Raw genomic sequence first — 15,593 nt, 5'->3', positions numbered from 1 at the left:
GGGAAAATACTTTATATAGGAATTTAGAAATTTAATAACTTCAAGTGGGAAGATTGTCAGTAGTTGTTGAAATGCTTTTAACGTTTCTTATGTGCTAAACACAGGCAGGGAATGTGATCATAACCTGGCTTTTGGAGGCCAGGCTTTAACACACCACAATTATGTTAAAGCAGCTGGTAAGCAGGTGGTTACATGTGTAACATGTTGCAGTATAGTTCACATAACCACCTACTCCTTGAAAACACAGGATCAGAAGCTGTTTGGGAAGGAGCTAGGCAGTGAAAGGGGAAATTGTTAATTCTTACTAGTGAGAGTGCTTTGATGTTGCTCCTTTGTCCAGCTGAGGTGGTTGTGTTCACCTGACTATGGAGCTTTGTTGTTAAACTGAGAATTTATTTCTTAAATTACCTTTTTGTTCTTTTCTCCAAATAGATTCCTCATGTGTTGGGATTTTCATGGTATTAGCCTTGTGTAATGTTGCACTGTGAACCCGTGGCTGTAGAGGAGGGCAGCAAATCCCTGTTTAGTCTGCCCTTCCCTGAAACAACTGTAATGGTTCTAAAATCAGCCAGTTATGTCTATTCAAGGAAGTTAATGGTTTCAGATAGGGGAATGATTAACAGAAGCCATTATACTTCTGGAAAGTTGTTGCAAAGCAAGTCACGTAGATAAACAGAACTCGAGCTGTCCTTTATCTCACCCTGAAATCTTACTAGAGCAGCCACATAAATATCCTTGGCAATGGCCTTGCAGCCAGTTCCTGAGAGCTGATGGTAAAATTACCTTCTTTGATGTTGCAGTTGCCTTCTGATCAGGATATTTTTGTGGTGGAACTATGGATCAGGCCTTCCTTTCTGTGCCATTCTCTTCTGTCCTTTTTAACTCCTCTGAAAGACTAACAAAATTCCATTGTTCCCACGGATATGTTAAGACCTAATTTTTGTGTAAAATTACTGAGGAGCAGGAAAAAAATCTTCTTCCTTATTTCTGCAGGAAGCTGTTCCCAGGGAGGCAGTTCCACACTGGTGCTCAGAGCTGGCAGATAGTTGAGAGTCGCATACCTTCAGCTCTGCTGACGAGAGAAGGAGCAGCTTTTTCTAGAAGTATTTAAAAACCTTGCAGTGTGAAATGAAGCAGAGCAAGGACTTCCATCTCAGCATGTTCTCTGTGCAGAAACAGTTACTGCTCTTCAGTGGCACAAGAAAACCTCCTTCTCTGGAACAGCACTGAGCTTGAACGTGTGCTAACAGAGCTGTCTGTAGCATAGCCAGTGCAGGTTTCAACCTTGTCCTACGAGGTGTTCTGGAGAGTTTTTTTAGACAGCAGTTAATGTTGCTATAATGCAAATGAGGTGTTGGACAATGGCACTTACCCTGTGGGAGGAAAAAAAGCAGGTTGATCTAGTTGGCATTTCCTCTTGCTGAAGGACTGATGCCCACAGAGCTTCATCTTGAAAATGCGGCTGGTGCTCTTGTGAAGGTTGCTCGGGTGACTTGTGATCTGTTACCACTTGGAAGGCTTTTTCTGGCTGTTGTAGGAGACCTCAACAGCCCCACCCCATAGCAAGGTTTATTAAAACCTTATGGATGCAATTGCCTTGTGTGGTGAAGCACCAGCAGTTCTTCTCGAGGCTGCTTGGCCCACTTTGGAAGCTTTGAAGCAAGCCTTGGTGCTGCGTGGTGCCATCCTCACCGTGGATCAGGGCTGAGCAGTTAGCTGTCTTGCCAAAGCCTGATGGATGAGCCACTGTCTCTGCATTTCCCTGAGGAAAGGTTCTTTATGGAGTCACGGAGTTTTTCCCTAAAATAGTACTGTCATTTCATGTAAAAGGTGAATATGTCCTAGTTAATGTCCTAGATATTTTTCCAAGAGGAAACGGTGCTTTGCTCCCTGGATATCAGAATAAGGTATGAAACACTCGAGAAAATGAAGCGGAAAAACGTCAGATGCAGTTTGGTATTTTGTCTGGAAAAAGCTTTTTGGAGTTGTGGTTTCCGTCTTGGCAAGGACGGCTGTGGCTGCGATTTGCTGCCTCTTAGGAATGAATCTGAGATCAAGGTGTACTTACCTCATTCAGTGACAACCTTGGGAAAGCCTTGTGTTCCTGCTGAGTGGCTGTTTGTCCTCCAGTGTTTTGTTTGTCCAGATTATGGTTCCTTCAAGTTGGAATGGTGGCGATCTCCTCATGGAGAAAACCAGCTTGGAGAGTTTCTGCTGTTGTTGGAGCACAGCGACCAAGCCAGTCTCTGCTTCTGTCTGAACAAAGCAGAATGGAATGACAGTTGGATGTGTCACTGTCAGGCCTCCAGTGTAAACATGGAGCTGAAAAGCCACTTCAAATAGTTCCTGAATTTATGGCATACTGAAAATATGACAGGGATCCTATGCTCAAGTATTTTTAAAGGAAGAAAGCTAACTTAGGAGCTACCTTTTGGTAGAACGAGTTTGACAGCACAGTCACGGTATCTGGAGAACCCTGCAGAATCCTGCCAAGGGAAGGCTGTTGCTCCAGTGGGCGGCTCCTGGGATGCCTAAGGAACCCCTGACAAGTGGTCTCAGTTTGGCTTTTCTCTTGGAGGGAGAAAATAAGTCTTGACTCTGCTGTTAAATTGAGCAGTGAAGTAGTTTTGCAGGAGCCATGAGGCAAGCCAGCTCAGTGTGCACGGCTGCTTCTTAAGAAATGGGGGAAGCAAAAGGATCTCACTGTGGTCCTTGGGGAGGAGGCAAGCTTCTAAAATAGTGGTGAGCTCCCTCTCGATGTTCTGGGCTTTATTTTGGAGTTCTCCCCCACCCCAAGGAAGTTGATCCCAAACACCTTGAGTCTGATGCCGAGCTGTGTGGCTTGTTGCTTACACACCACTGACCAAGAGGTCTGATACTTGGTTCATGGCACATATTCAGTAAAACATACTCAGCATTTCTACAGCTGCCTTTTCAATATAGGAGGTCTTATGCTTTATCCAAATACTTAGGAAAATATTCAGAAAAACTGTTCAACAAGTTTAATTGTACTTTTGGACTCATTTTACTCGCTCATTGATTTTTGTGTCTCTTGTGGGAATTGGGGTCTGTGACAAAGCTGTGGAGAAAAGCAGTTTTTCCATTTGATTAATCTTTTGATCTTGTTTTTTTTGCATTTCCAGGATGGTCATGTGGAAGTGGCCAGATTACTTCTGGACAGCGGAGCTCAGGTGAACATGCCCGCAGACTCCTTTGAGTCTCCGCTGACTCTGGCAGCCTGTGGCGGGCACGTGGAGCTGGCAGCTCTGCTCATTGAACGTGGGGCTAACTTGGAAGAGGTCAATGATGAAGGATACACACCACTGATGGAGGCAGCTCGGGAAGGCCACGAGGAGATGGTGGCACTGTTACTTGGGCAAGGTAACTGCTGTGGGCTGGAAGTCAGCAGGCACATGTTGGGGAAAAAGCTCTGTGTTACTGGGATTTTTGGTTTTTTTGGTGATGAGATGCCTTCCGTGTCAGATGCACGTGAAAGAGGTTTGCTGGTGCTGCCTTCTGTAACTGGTGTTTTGTGTTTGTTTGAAGGAGCAAACATCAACGCTCAGACGGAGGAGACACAGGAGACCGCGTTGACTCTGGCGTGCTGCGGAGGGTTTTTGGAGGTGGCAGATTTTCTCATTAAAGCAGGAGCTGACATAGAACTCGGCTGTTCCACGCCTTTGATGGAGGCTGCTCAAGAGGGGCACTTGGAGCTGGTTAAATATTTATTAGCTGCAGGTTTGGAGTCATTTTGTTAACACTTTTGTAAAGGCTTAATGTAAGAGAAAAGTACTTTTTTCTGTATTCCTTACATTCTCTTTATCAGCTTATTGAAGTCGACTGTGAAGGTCTTTGGAGCCCAAGTAATTTACTCTAAATTGGTTGGACTCTAATTTTGCTTTTGAAGATTGAGTTGATGTAAACTTCTTTGGAACTAACTTGCAGTTGATGTTTTTATTCCTCTAGAGTATGATCAGTTTATCAGTTTAATAGATGCTGGATTGGAAGGGGGAAGTTTCATTTGCTGTTTGATCCTGTAGAGATTGTGAAGGCTTGTGTATATTTTCTGTAATGCCCATGATAAACCTTAGAAGGCTTTTTCCTTCCTGTTTCAGGGGCTAACGTGCACGCAACAACAGCAACGGGTGACACGGCCCTGACATACGCCTGTGAGAACGGCCACACTGATGTAGCAGATGTCTTACTTCAGGCAGGTGCAGATCTGGTAAGTCATTTACCTTCTTTAAAAAATATGAGTAGGATATTAAGTTATCAACATCGGATACTCCTTCTGTTTGTTTCTATGTTCATTGCTGAAAACTTGCACGCCTGGACAGGAAAATAGGGGATTTAATTCTTTTGGCACGGTGTTCAGCTTCGAATTGTTGAGCTGATTCTGGGTTAGTCCTTGTATCTGCAAATCTGTTCTATTCCTTATGCATCAGATAGTTGACAGTCTGTTTGGTTTACTGTAATGGAATTGAGATGGTTGAGGTAAACTGATTTTTACTTTTCAGTAGGTTTGTACACCAGTGTACCATCAAAAAGTAAGGTTAAGCATGTCAGAAGATGACCTGTTTAACTGAAATCCCCCTCATGCACCTTGAATGCTTTTTGTCCAGGAGTCACACCTGTGCAGAGACAGGTGGTGAATGGTTCATCTGCCTTCAAGATACCCTCGGTTCGAATGTTAGCTAAATATTTATGTCGAAGTTTATGAAACGCTAAAGAAGGATGTTCCAAGGCTGGCTTGCCTCCTTTCACATGCTGCTTTGGATTTTGAAGCCTTTCTTTATCTGCCCTAGGAGCATGAATCAGAAGGTGGAAGAACCCCTCTCATGAAAGCTGCCAGGGCAGGTCATGTTTGCACTGTTCAGTTCTTGATTAGCAAAGGTAAGAGTGTGGAATGCTTTGTATTTTCCTGACATTAGAAATACTTAAAGTCAGTAACATGTCAGAAGTAGTGTAACTTCCTTGGATTTGTTTTAACTGACCTAACTCGAGTAGGCAATTGATTCTCCAACTAGGCATGTAATGGTGACCTGTGGTTTCTGCCAAGTTTAGTGAAACTGCATCTAGTTGTAAAAATAGTATATTTCAGTCTTGAATTCCTAGTAAAAGCACCAGTAGTAGGAATCACTGGGGTCTCCATGCCCCCTGGTGCAGCTTTGGAGCACTGTCTTTGGGAGTAGAACTCCTAGTTGAAGTACCTATTGATTTCCAGATTTTGAGTGTGATTTGCTTGATGTTTCGATACAAACCTGGAATTTTCATTTTCTCTCTCTTGGGCTGATTCTTCTGAATTCTTCTTGTCCCAACCTTGCATGGAGTAGGACATTTGGCAGGATGGAATTTTCCCTGTGTAAATTCTGTTAGATTTGATAGAGGTGAATCTGTTGAAGTCTGTTTTAGCTGATGTTTGCCCTTGTGTCTTTGCAGGAGCCAATGTGAACAGGACCACAGCAAACAACGATCACACGGTGTTGTCGCTGGCCTGTGCTGGAGGCCACTTGGCAGTGGTGGAGCTACTGCTCGCTCATGGTGCTGATCCCACACACAGACTCAAGGTTTGTCCCTCAGCTGCTTCGTTTTCCTCTAAAACTAGGGATACCCAGCTGAAATTTCTCCATCTGTGTTCTCTACAACACACCCAGGCTGTCATGATTTAAATGGAAGTTTCCACAAGCAGATGTTCTGCTCATGTGCAGCTGTCTCGACCACCATGAGTATAAAGGCTGCCCTCCAGTTGTCAAGTGCTGATTGTGGAGGAGGAAAGAATTTTAAAGTATTTATTATTTTTAAATACTTCACCAAGTCTTTAAGTATTTACTAAAGCAGAAAGGAGTCACATAGGTCCTGTGTTGTATCTCCTGAAATGCTGCAGTGTTGTTGGGATGATGCTCTTTTCTAACTGTGTGATCTTCCCCTCCTCAGGACGGATCGACAATGCTAATCGAGGCAGCCAAAGGCGGTCACACCAGCGTGGTTTGTTACCTGTTAGATTACCCAAACAACTTGCTTTCTGCTCCTCCACCCGATGCCACTCAGCTGACCCCACCATCCCATGATCTGAACAGGGTAAGATTTCAGGGCTTGTGAGCTCTTTGGCACTTACTTGAGAGTTTAAGGATGAGAATAGAGTCAGTCAGGTCATGTCATAAACTGTAGGTGAGCACACTGAAAATTAGAGCTGTAATGGAAATGGGGAAGACTTTTGAATATCATGATGTAGTGCTCTCATCATTCTTAGTGTTCTCTGAGTATTACTGGAAAAACACCAAGGGTGGAAAAAATCAACACATGCAAAAGTCTGCTTAAATGAGACTCTTCAGAATTGATTTTATAGCCCATTGTGGCTTGCATTTGCTGCACTACAGTGCAGCACTGTACCATGCTGAGTATAGTTCAGCAAGTAATTTTTTAGGTTAAAAATGCAAAGTATGTGAAGATCACATGATCTCCAGGTGTTAATTACTGAACTCAGCATATTAAAAAGAGTATTAAATGTTCTTAGAAAAGTAGACTTTAATGGTGACTAACAGATTTTGTTTACCTTCTATTGAATTATAACTAGCACAGAGTATGAGAAAAGTAATCTGTTAGTATCCAACGTTTTAGGCTCCTCGAGTACCAGTGCAGGCGCTGCCCATGGTCGTCCCACCCCAGGAGCCTGACAAACCCCCTGCTAATGTCGCCACAACCCTTCCCATCAGAAATAAAGGTCAGTCGTAGTTCTGGAGCTTACTTTCTAAATATCCTTCCTAGGCAGAAGATACAGGCTTGCACTTGTAGCAGAGTAGTTCCTATGAAGAGTGTTTATGGATTCAGTCAAGGAATCTGCAATTTGGTTTTTTTTTTTTATTTTTAATTTTTTAAGGATTTGCTTATCCACCAAGTATCAGTCATCTAACCCTGTAATCATAAAACATCAAGAAATCTGCCTAAGTAAATACGTTAAAATCTCTAGTCTGACACACTGAACTAATGCAAAATGTTACCTGGAAGTCTATAGAAATTGGGCGATGGAAGTTGCAAAACCCATGTTAACCTCCATATCATAGTTGATTGGATAACTTGTGTTTCCTTAGGGTAGTAGTCTGGGAGTGGGTTTGACTAATTGGATTGAAGGCGGAATTTCTTGTGCAGTAAAATCTTTAGTCTGATGTGGCTCAGGTCCTCCTAGGACTAAATTTGCATCTATTTTGCTCTCGCCATTTTGACGCTTAATGCTTTCTGTACTTAAGAATTCTCTTCAGAAACCAATTTTTATCAAGCATCAGCAGTAGCAAATACAGGCGTGCATGTCCTAAAATTAATCCTGTGTGTACACTTGTATTGTTCTGGAGATACAGCGAGGATGGCTGGAAGAAACTGGGCACCTCCACTGCCTCAGATCCTGAGTTTTGATTTGCCTTTCGCCCTTCAAAATTAACCGATTGTTGCTTCTCCACCTGGTATGGCAGAGCATGTCAGCTGTGTTACTGGGGACTTCTGCATAAAAGACCAGTTGGATTAGTCCATCGCTTGTTCTTGCAGGAAGGCTGAAATATTTGCCTTGCCTGGACAGAGAGCTGAGTTTTGACACAGGCAAAATCATGTCTGCTATGGATAAAACGTAGTGGCTAAAGACAGCCTGTTAGATCCTGCTAAATCTAAATGACTATCCTGGGTTCTGGCACTCTTTGTCACCTGAGCAAAGCTGGATACCTGGAGCCAAAGGATGCCTAGTTGTAGAAAGCGTAGCACTTCTTAAAGCCTACCAAGTCGGTTGCAAAACCGGTGGCCTAGTCCCTGTCCTAGAGGTGTTTTTGTATCCCCTGGGCTGCGCTTCCAGGGCTGTAAGAATATGTTTATGTCCCAACACCATACCAGGCACAAAACACCAAGTAAGGAGACAGCACATCCTTGCTTTTTGTGTCCAGTTTTCTTGTAGCAGCAGTCGGTAACAGCAGCGGCTCGCGACAATCGCTTCCTTTGGCAAAAGCGTAAGGATGGCTGGAGTAGACCTGTCCCCGTAGCGCAGGGATTTATTTGTGGGATGCATGTGCACTAGCGTGTCCTGTTAAATTGCAATCCGACTGCTGGGTGCAAATTGACAGGTGTTCTCGGAGGGCCTTCGGGACACGCTGACCTCCCGTGGGTGCCGTGCCACCAGCGGCCCAGCAGTAGCTCTGTAATGAGGATGCCATTCGTATGCACTTCCATTGGTTCTGAGGGGGTTTCTTTTTCACACAGCTGCTTCTAAACAAAAGTCCAGCAGTCATTTGCCAACAAACAACCAGGATGTACAGGGTTACATCACCAATCAGTCTCCAGAGAGCATTGTAGAAGAGGCTCAGGGCAAGTTGACAGAGCTGGAGCAGAGGATAAAAGAAGCCATAGAGAAGAACGCTCAGCTGCAGTCCCTGGAATTGGCACACGCTGACCAGCTCACCAAAGAGAAGATTGAGGAGCTGAACAAAACGAGAGAGGAACAAATTCAGAAGAAACAAAAGATTTTGGAGGAACTGCAGAAAGTGGAGCGAGAGTTACAGCTGAAAACTCAGCAGCAGCTAAAAAAGCAATATCTAGAGGTAAAAGCGCAAAGAATTCAGCTCCAGCAGCAGCAGCAGCAACAGTCTTGCCAGCATCTGGGACTACTGACTCCCGTTGGGGTAGGAGAGCAACTCTCAGAGGGAGACTATGCACGATTGCAGCAAGTGGACCCCATCTTGCTTAAAGATGACCCTCAGCAAGCTGCTGCGCAGACGGGTTTTGCACCAGTTCAGCCTCTGGCCATGCCACAAGCTTTGCCTCTGGCTGCAGGTTCCTTACCTCCAGGGTCCATCGCAAATCTTACAGAACTGCAAGGTGTTATAGTTGGACAGCCAGTGCTGGGCCAAGCACAACTAGCAGGGCTGGGGCAAGGAATACTGACAGAAACACAGCAAGGGTTAATGGTAGCCAGCCCTGCTCAGACGCTCAATGACACGCTGGATGACATCATGGCAGGTGGGTTTACATTGTTATGAGCAGGTATAATATTTGCTTGACCAGTTGAGGGTATGTCCACTTCTTTTTATATGTGTGTGTGTGTGTGTTTGTGTATTCCCACGAGCTCTACAGCAAGCACCACTCGCCTTCTGATCCCTGTCTTGTGGAGTTGGGAAAAGTAGCTTTTTTAACTTTTCAATTTGCAGGGTGAGCTAACCAGTGCCTGTTGGTCAGGTTGGTATGGTGGAGTGGCTTTTTTAACTCGTCATTGTTTGGGGAGGGATGTGGTAGTTCTATTTTGGCCTGACTGTAGCTCAGGAATAGCACCACTATGGTACTGGATAGTACTTTGGGCTAGCTGAGACCTGACTGGCAGTAGGCTGAGCAAATGCAGCACCACAACTAGCCTATAAGTGTGAGGGACCTGTGGGTTTATGTTCAGAATAAGGGCTGCTCCAGTTGGCCTTCTGTAGTCTACTTCTTGGAAGCTTTTACTTCTTCTTGGAAGAAAAAAGGTGATAATCCTATGACTTTTTGAAACACCTACTCGTAAAAGTGGCTGCCAGCAGAAAATATGTTTAGCCTTACTAAATTCTCATCATGGCTTTGGAGAATCCTTTAGCCTCTGACATGAATGCTCTAAGGCCTTAAGCAGCAAAATAGAAGAATGAAGCAGGTTTTAAATGCAAGTTGTCACTGCTGTTGTAGTTTACAGCTCACTCAGTTGTGATTCATCCCCTTGCCATGCCAGAGCAGTCATTGAAATATTCCTTAGCTGAGCACAGATGAACTGATTGGACATAGTCTTAAAAAAATGTGCCTTGATGAAAAAGTACCAAGCTGCTCTTGGTTAAGCCGATGACGCACTGACATTTTTACAAATGCTGTCCATCTGAACAAGTCTGCTTTGCAGAGCTGTTAGGATGAGGGAGGTGTGCCAGAGGCAAGGCAGGTCTCAAGGTGTTAGCCCAGAGCTGGTCAGTGGAAGTCAGGGTAAATGATTAAAACTGCCAGGTGGTGATTTTTTAAAATACTTGGATCATCACTTTGGAAATGGGACACCTGAGGAATGAGTGACCTTGTGTCTAGGCAAAGCTTCATCACAGGTTACAGAAACTTCTTTGCTGGAAATCTCATGTAAGAGTTTAAGCATAGATGTAAGGATTGGAAGTGGATAAAACCACAAATGTATGCATGAGAAAAGTAGATAAAATGACTTATATGATCATGCACTAACAGTCAAGATTTCTCTTGTGGAACTGCTGGGGTAAAGGACAAAATGAATTTTAAGTGCTGGTATGATTGCAGTTCTTGGTAACTTAGAATCTGTGCAATGCACCTGAGTTGGGCTTAAATGTAAGTTAAACCTGGAGTTAGGATGTTTGGGACACGTGTTTAAGTGCATGTCACATCTTGAGAAGGTGTCATTTCAGGTCACCTGCCACATACCCAAATACCTGTGCATGCCTTTTTGGGCAGTCAGGTATTACCAGTGTGAATTTAAGGGAATATTTTGGTACTGCACAGCCCCACTTGTTAGTACATGCATGCACACGTGCAGTTGGGAAGGAAGTCTGAATTGATTTTCTGTCAAGTGCCTGATTATAGGGTGTTTTTTAAGCAAGAGCAGACACAGGCCTGAGTATAGAACTGCAGTGCCAGCCTGTAGTGAGTCCCCAAATCACAGTTGGATGTGGAGCTGAAATGGGCTCGGTGTAACACACAACATTTAATTAGCTAGATATTTGATCAGTAGCTGTGTGTACTGCTTTAATAGAAGCTTCTAGAGTGTTCTTATGGATTTAAATTCTTATTTCTGAGATGCCTTGAGTTTAGTTCCATTGCAGAGCTGTGTTTACAGCACCAGTTAGAGAAAAAAGCTTCACCTTGACTGTGCAAACTTGATTTCATGTGCAGCTCTGTGCTTAATTAGTTAAAAACAATGAATAAGTAGTAAATGATACTTAATTTCTTACCTTTGGGCTCCTTTATGATCTTGCTGGAATTGAGAACAAATGAAAGGCTTGCTCTTGAGCTTCTGATGTTGGGCAAGTTTTTTGCTTGCTGTGAGCCTTGTAAAAAGAAGTATTTTTTACGGTTAGTTACATAAGTCTGGATGATAACATTGCATCTGTTAATGGTGTGGTAAAGGTCCAAAGAGAAAAGCCACCTTGTTTCTAATAGCAACCTTTTTGTAAAGTAGAAACTATTCCAAGGATTATGTCCAGTCACAGAGCTTTGCAGAGAACTTCCAAGAATCTTGAAGCACTTGATAAAATGCATTCCTGGAAGCTACCTTGTTGAGTCAGTTGGAAGTGCAGCTGTCTAAATTAATACAAGAGAAAGAGTCTGCCTTGGCCGTAAGCTTTTCACTCAATATTGAAAAAAAAATCACAGTAGAGTGCCAGCATCCCAGGAAAATCAGGTTGTGTTTGTGTCCCACTTGGGACCTGAGCAGGAGCTGGTTTCATGTGGGGCTGACCTGCCTTAGACTGCCTTGCACACTCCTCACTAATAACCACCAGGACTGCAAGTGTGGAATGGTTCCCAGGCTGCAGCCATGGAGCCCCTCCTGCACAGCAGCAGCCCTGTGTTTGTGTTTGTGTTGGAATTCACAACACAACTCGGACTGTTGCAGTGCGAGGCCTGTTCTGCCTCTCGAGTGCTCTATAGTGATTTTAATCCTGTGTGGCAGGAACATGGTTTGCAATAACTGAGGATACTACAAAGGAATTGGGGGCAGAGAGGGAACTGATGTGGAACAAGGCTGTAGAGTTGGCTTGAAACCAGCTGGGAAAAGCTGAGATGTCTCCTCATACGTTTCTTGTATTTTTTTATTCTGTCCCTCATCTCAGCTTATTGCTGTGTAATATGGAACAGTTTTTATCTGTTTACTGTTGACATTACAGGGTCAAGCAATCAGTGCATTGAGGCCAGTGCTGTGCCCACAGCAAGATAGCACTTGTGGGACCTGGGATACCCAGCTGAAAAGAAGTGGGGTAACAAGGATGGAAGCCAAGGGCATGGCATGCTGGTGAGGACAGTGAGCAAGGGGGAGGAGGTAGCTGTTCTCAGGGTGTCCTCTCTTCACTTAAGCTAAGAGAGAGTAGAGGTATGGCCAGAAGAAAATCAAGATTAAGAGCAGTGCTGTTCCAAATATCAGTAAACACAAAACTGATTTTTCTGATACCCCAGCAAATGTCCAAGACTGAAACTGGAGCAGTCAAATGGTGCCTGGTGAGCTCTTCCAACCAAAGAGCTTGATTAAGGTGTAGGTGGTCCTGTTCCAAGTCATGTATGCACTAAAATATTCTCCTAGTGACTCATTTTGAAGACTTGGTTATCCCATGCATGAAATAATGGTATTTCCATGGTGAAGTACAGACCTTAGTTCACTTTGCCATTAGTCCATTAGAGTAGGGCAGGGAGCAGAGTGCAAAGATAAATATTTGAGTATCAGTGTGTTTAGCATGTAGAATCAAGCTAGTTGGTTACTCTTTTCAGTGCTCAAGACTGCTGTGAAAACCTTTTGGGTTATTGAAAACTTTGAATATTTTAGTTTGGGTGCCGTAAAAATTCTGTTCATCACCCTTGGCTTGTTCATTAGAAATTTGAACTCCACACAGGTGATGTTGAAATAAATATAATCGAAGTGATTACCCATAAAAATCAATATTGTGTCCTAATGAATTGTGATGTAGGTATATGAGCTAAATTTGTGAATTATTGCTGAAGCACACGTCTTTTTTGGGTTTGTTTGTTTTGTGTGAGGGGGCGGTGATTGGAAGTTTTTCGGTTTGGTTTTTCCTCCTACAAATGTAAAAAGTAGACTTGACCTGAACTGAGACCTTCTTAACTAATTTGATTTTTTTTTTTTTTTAGACTGATGAGAATTTATTAATGTAATAGAGAAGATGCTTCCCAGTCCCCTTCTTGGGACTTGAGGAGGAATTTTTAGAAACTGTTTAAAACATACATGGTTTTTGACCTTATGTCTAAATATTGTGGCATATCTTCAGTATGTTAATTTTAATCCATACCTAGTGTGATTTGTGAGATAAGTTTTCAAAAGGCACTCAAAAATATAGATCAAGGGAGTTTAAATTCTGAATTCTGACTTAATCTTAAATGAAAGGTTAATGATACTTTCTGTGTTAGAAGCTGAGGGTTCTTTGCTTCTCCTGGTGCCATTTATTAGCTTCTTTGTTGGAATTTATGTAGGAAATGGAGACATTAAATCAGTTATGGATGTAAACTGCAGCTGCCTTGCAGAGGTGGGAGCACACAACCGGGCCTGTTAGGATACAGCTTTTGTGGTATCGGTTGGCAAACTGTTCCATTTGGCAGTCTAAAATGCTTTTGTCAGCTGGACAGAAGTGTGTGCTGCTTCCCTTTCTGCTTGGCTGTTACACCTGAGAAACAGCTGGAGGAACACTGGAGAAATGACAGGGAAAAAACCATGGAGTTGTTCTGAGGACAAGTAGGAAAATTGGTGTTTTTCCCAAAGGCTGCTTTAGACTCCAGTTTGCTCTGCACTTGTAAACATGCCATGCATAGAATGAATTTCAGGGAGCGTGGCAGTCGGTGCTGTCTGTGTCATGTCCATCCACTGTTATCACTGTAAGTGGTGTTACCTTTGCTTACCTAACACCTTGACCAAACTCTCTGCAAGCTGCTGTTACAAAGCTTCCACTTCTCTGGTCTCAGCAAATTCTGCCATGTGAGCGTCCTGCCCTGTTGCTTTTTTGTTACGTTTATGGGGGGTGGGGGTGTAGGCTGGACAGACTTCTACATGGAAACATTTAAAGTCTTTGAAGAAAAATTGCATAAATACCTGTTGGTTGGACTTGTTCTGCAGCCCTGCTTCCAAGGTATGGAACTCCAGGTCCAAATAATGTTTGATTTGTTGTAGGAAAGATCTTTGGGTTACAAAAAAATTTAAAAATCGTCTTGTGGTGGGCTTTTAGAAAATATGTCAATCTGATACTTAACTCTTTCTTTTGAATACAGTAAACCTTTTTCATAGTTCAAATTCTAAGAGTTAAAGGTTCAAAGGTTGGGCTCAATGTGTGGAATACATATATTTGTGGAAAACAACAGTTTTTAAGGAGTTCCATCTGTCAGTGGGAATTCATCCCACTCTCCCTTTATTGTCACGTTACACTTGGGAAGTATTTTGCTTTGATTAAGTGTGGTTCTTCTGTCCAACAGCAGTGAGTGGAAGAGCATCTGCAATGTCAAACACTCCTACCCACAGCATTGCAACCTCAGTGTCCCAACCTCAGACGCCGACTCCGAGTCCCATCATTTCTCCTTCAGCCATGCTGCCCATCTACCCTGCTATAGACATTGATGCCCAGGTGAGCCTGCCACTCTCACAGATGCTCAAAGCTATTTTTTCCTGCATCCTGAATAATTCAGTGGTGGCAAACAGCTCTGTTGTATAATGGATCGGGGTCTGGGGACTGGGTTTGCTGCTTTTAGAAAGCCAGAACAGCACCCCCGAGAGTGGCAACCCACTTTCCTCTGTGCTCTCGCTGAGCAAAAAAAGGTCTCTGAATGACTAAACACTTGTATTTCTTATTCCTTTGTTGTCAGTGTGATTATGAGAAACAGCAGAGTTGTCTGCTGACAGAAATTAAATGTTTTCTGGCCTGATATCCTAAGACAAAAATAAGCCTTAAAGCATTGCACAACCAAGTTTTTGGTTGTGCTTCCAAGTTATTGGCCAGAGATCACAGATGTATGGAGGTCTTGAAACTAATAATTGCTGTGATTTTTTTAGCAACAGGAGATAATTCAAGCTCTCATTGCCACTAAGGGAAAGGCTTTTCTGTATTGAAAATATTTCTTAAAAGGGCAACTTTATGTTGACTTGGAGCTAGCTGGCCATCAGCAAAAAGCATCCAGACACTAACTGGCATATATCTCTGCACAGCTCTGGGCTATACATGGGCTAAACATAACATGACTAAGATTTGGGCAGCATGGACTAGAGCAAAGGCATGAGATTACTACAGATAAAAGGAGAGAAACCTCTGGAAAATCAGTTCTTGCTGCTTAGCTGCTTGTGGCACTTGGCTTGGATTCTGCTGTGATGAAGCCTTTGGCTGAACCAGAGTCCTAGCAATAACGACAGAATTCTTGCCTTCATTACACCCTCTAAAGGTCACAGCCAAGCAGTGGTAAAGAAGTTAATCTGGTTAGCAGAGCACAGATGAGAGCTCAGTTCTTGAAGAATCTCAGTTCTTGTCAGGATTTCTTCTTAAATCTCTCAGCAGAGCTGCCTCGAGAAGTAGAATCCTGTCATGAACTTGCACACAGAAGGTGGCTGTCAAGGGGGACATCCATAAACATGCCCTTAGCTTATGGAAGCTTTTTGTTTTGGCATGGGTACAGTTATGCTTTTGTTAACATACACTATTTCAGGGGCTCTACTTGAAAAAGCAAGTATTTATCTGGTGTGTATGTCTGTTTGTTTTAGACTGAGAGTAACCATGACACTGCCTTGACACTGGCTTGTGCTGGTGGCCATGAAGAACTGGTACAAACCCTGCTGGAGAGAGGAGCTAACATTGAACACAGGGACAAGAAAGGTGGGTATCTCACCATGGCAGTCT

The 15,593-nt window shown here is 43.3% G+C and overlaps 1 protein-coding gene across 4 annotated transcripts in view; it reads left to right on the top strand.

Moving 5' to 3' along the window:
* ANKRD17 (ankyrin repeat domain 17) overlaps positions 1–15,593 on the top strand; it is a 68,206-nt gene that overhangs the window by 39,022 nt on the left and 13,591 nt on the right. For 3 of the 4 annotated variants that reach the window (XM_088164351.1, XM_088164348.1, XM_014884916.2), the window contains exons 8-17: positions 3,144–3,381; positions 3,547–3,738; positions 4,116–4,225; positions 4,806–4,893; positions 5,440–5,567; positions 5,935–6,078; positions 6,619–6,721; positions 8,236–8,991; positions 14,185–14,333; positions 15,458–15,569. In XM_088164351.1, coding sequence (XP_088020477.1) covers positions 3,144–3,381; positions 3,547–3,738; positions 4,116–4,225; positions 4,806–4,893; positions 5,440–5,567; positions 5,935–6,078; positions 6,619–6,721; positions 8,236–8,991; positions 14,185–14,333; positions 15,458–15,569 — 2,020 coding nt within the window. The remainder of the gene's footprint in view (positions 1–3,143; positions 3,382–3,546; positions 3,739–4,115; positions 4,226–4,805; positions 4,894–5,439; positions 5,568–5,934; positions 6,079–6,618; positions 6,722–8,235; positions 8,992–14,184; positions 14,334–15,457; positions 15,570–15,593) is intronic. The other variant, XM_088164349.1, reaches the window with a different exon arrangement.

The sequence above is a fragment of the Sturnus vulgaris genome, chromosome 4 (genome assembly GCF_052056855.1).
Source record: "Sturnus vulgaris isolate bStuVul1 chromosome 4, bStuVul1.hap1, whole genome shotgun sequence".
Taxonomy (NCBI): domain Eukaryota; kingdom Metazoa; phylum Chordata; class Aves; order Passeriformes; family Sturnidae; genus Sturnus; species Sturnus vulgaris.
Note: the sequence above shows the minus strand (reverse complement) of the source record. Positions and strands in the feature narration are given on the sequence as shown.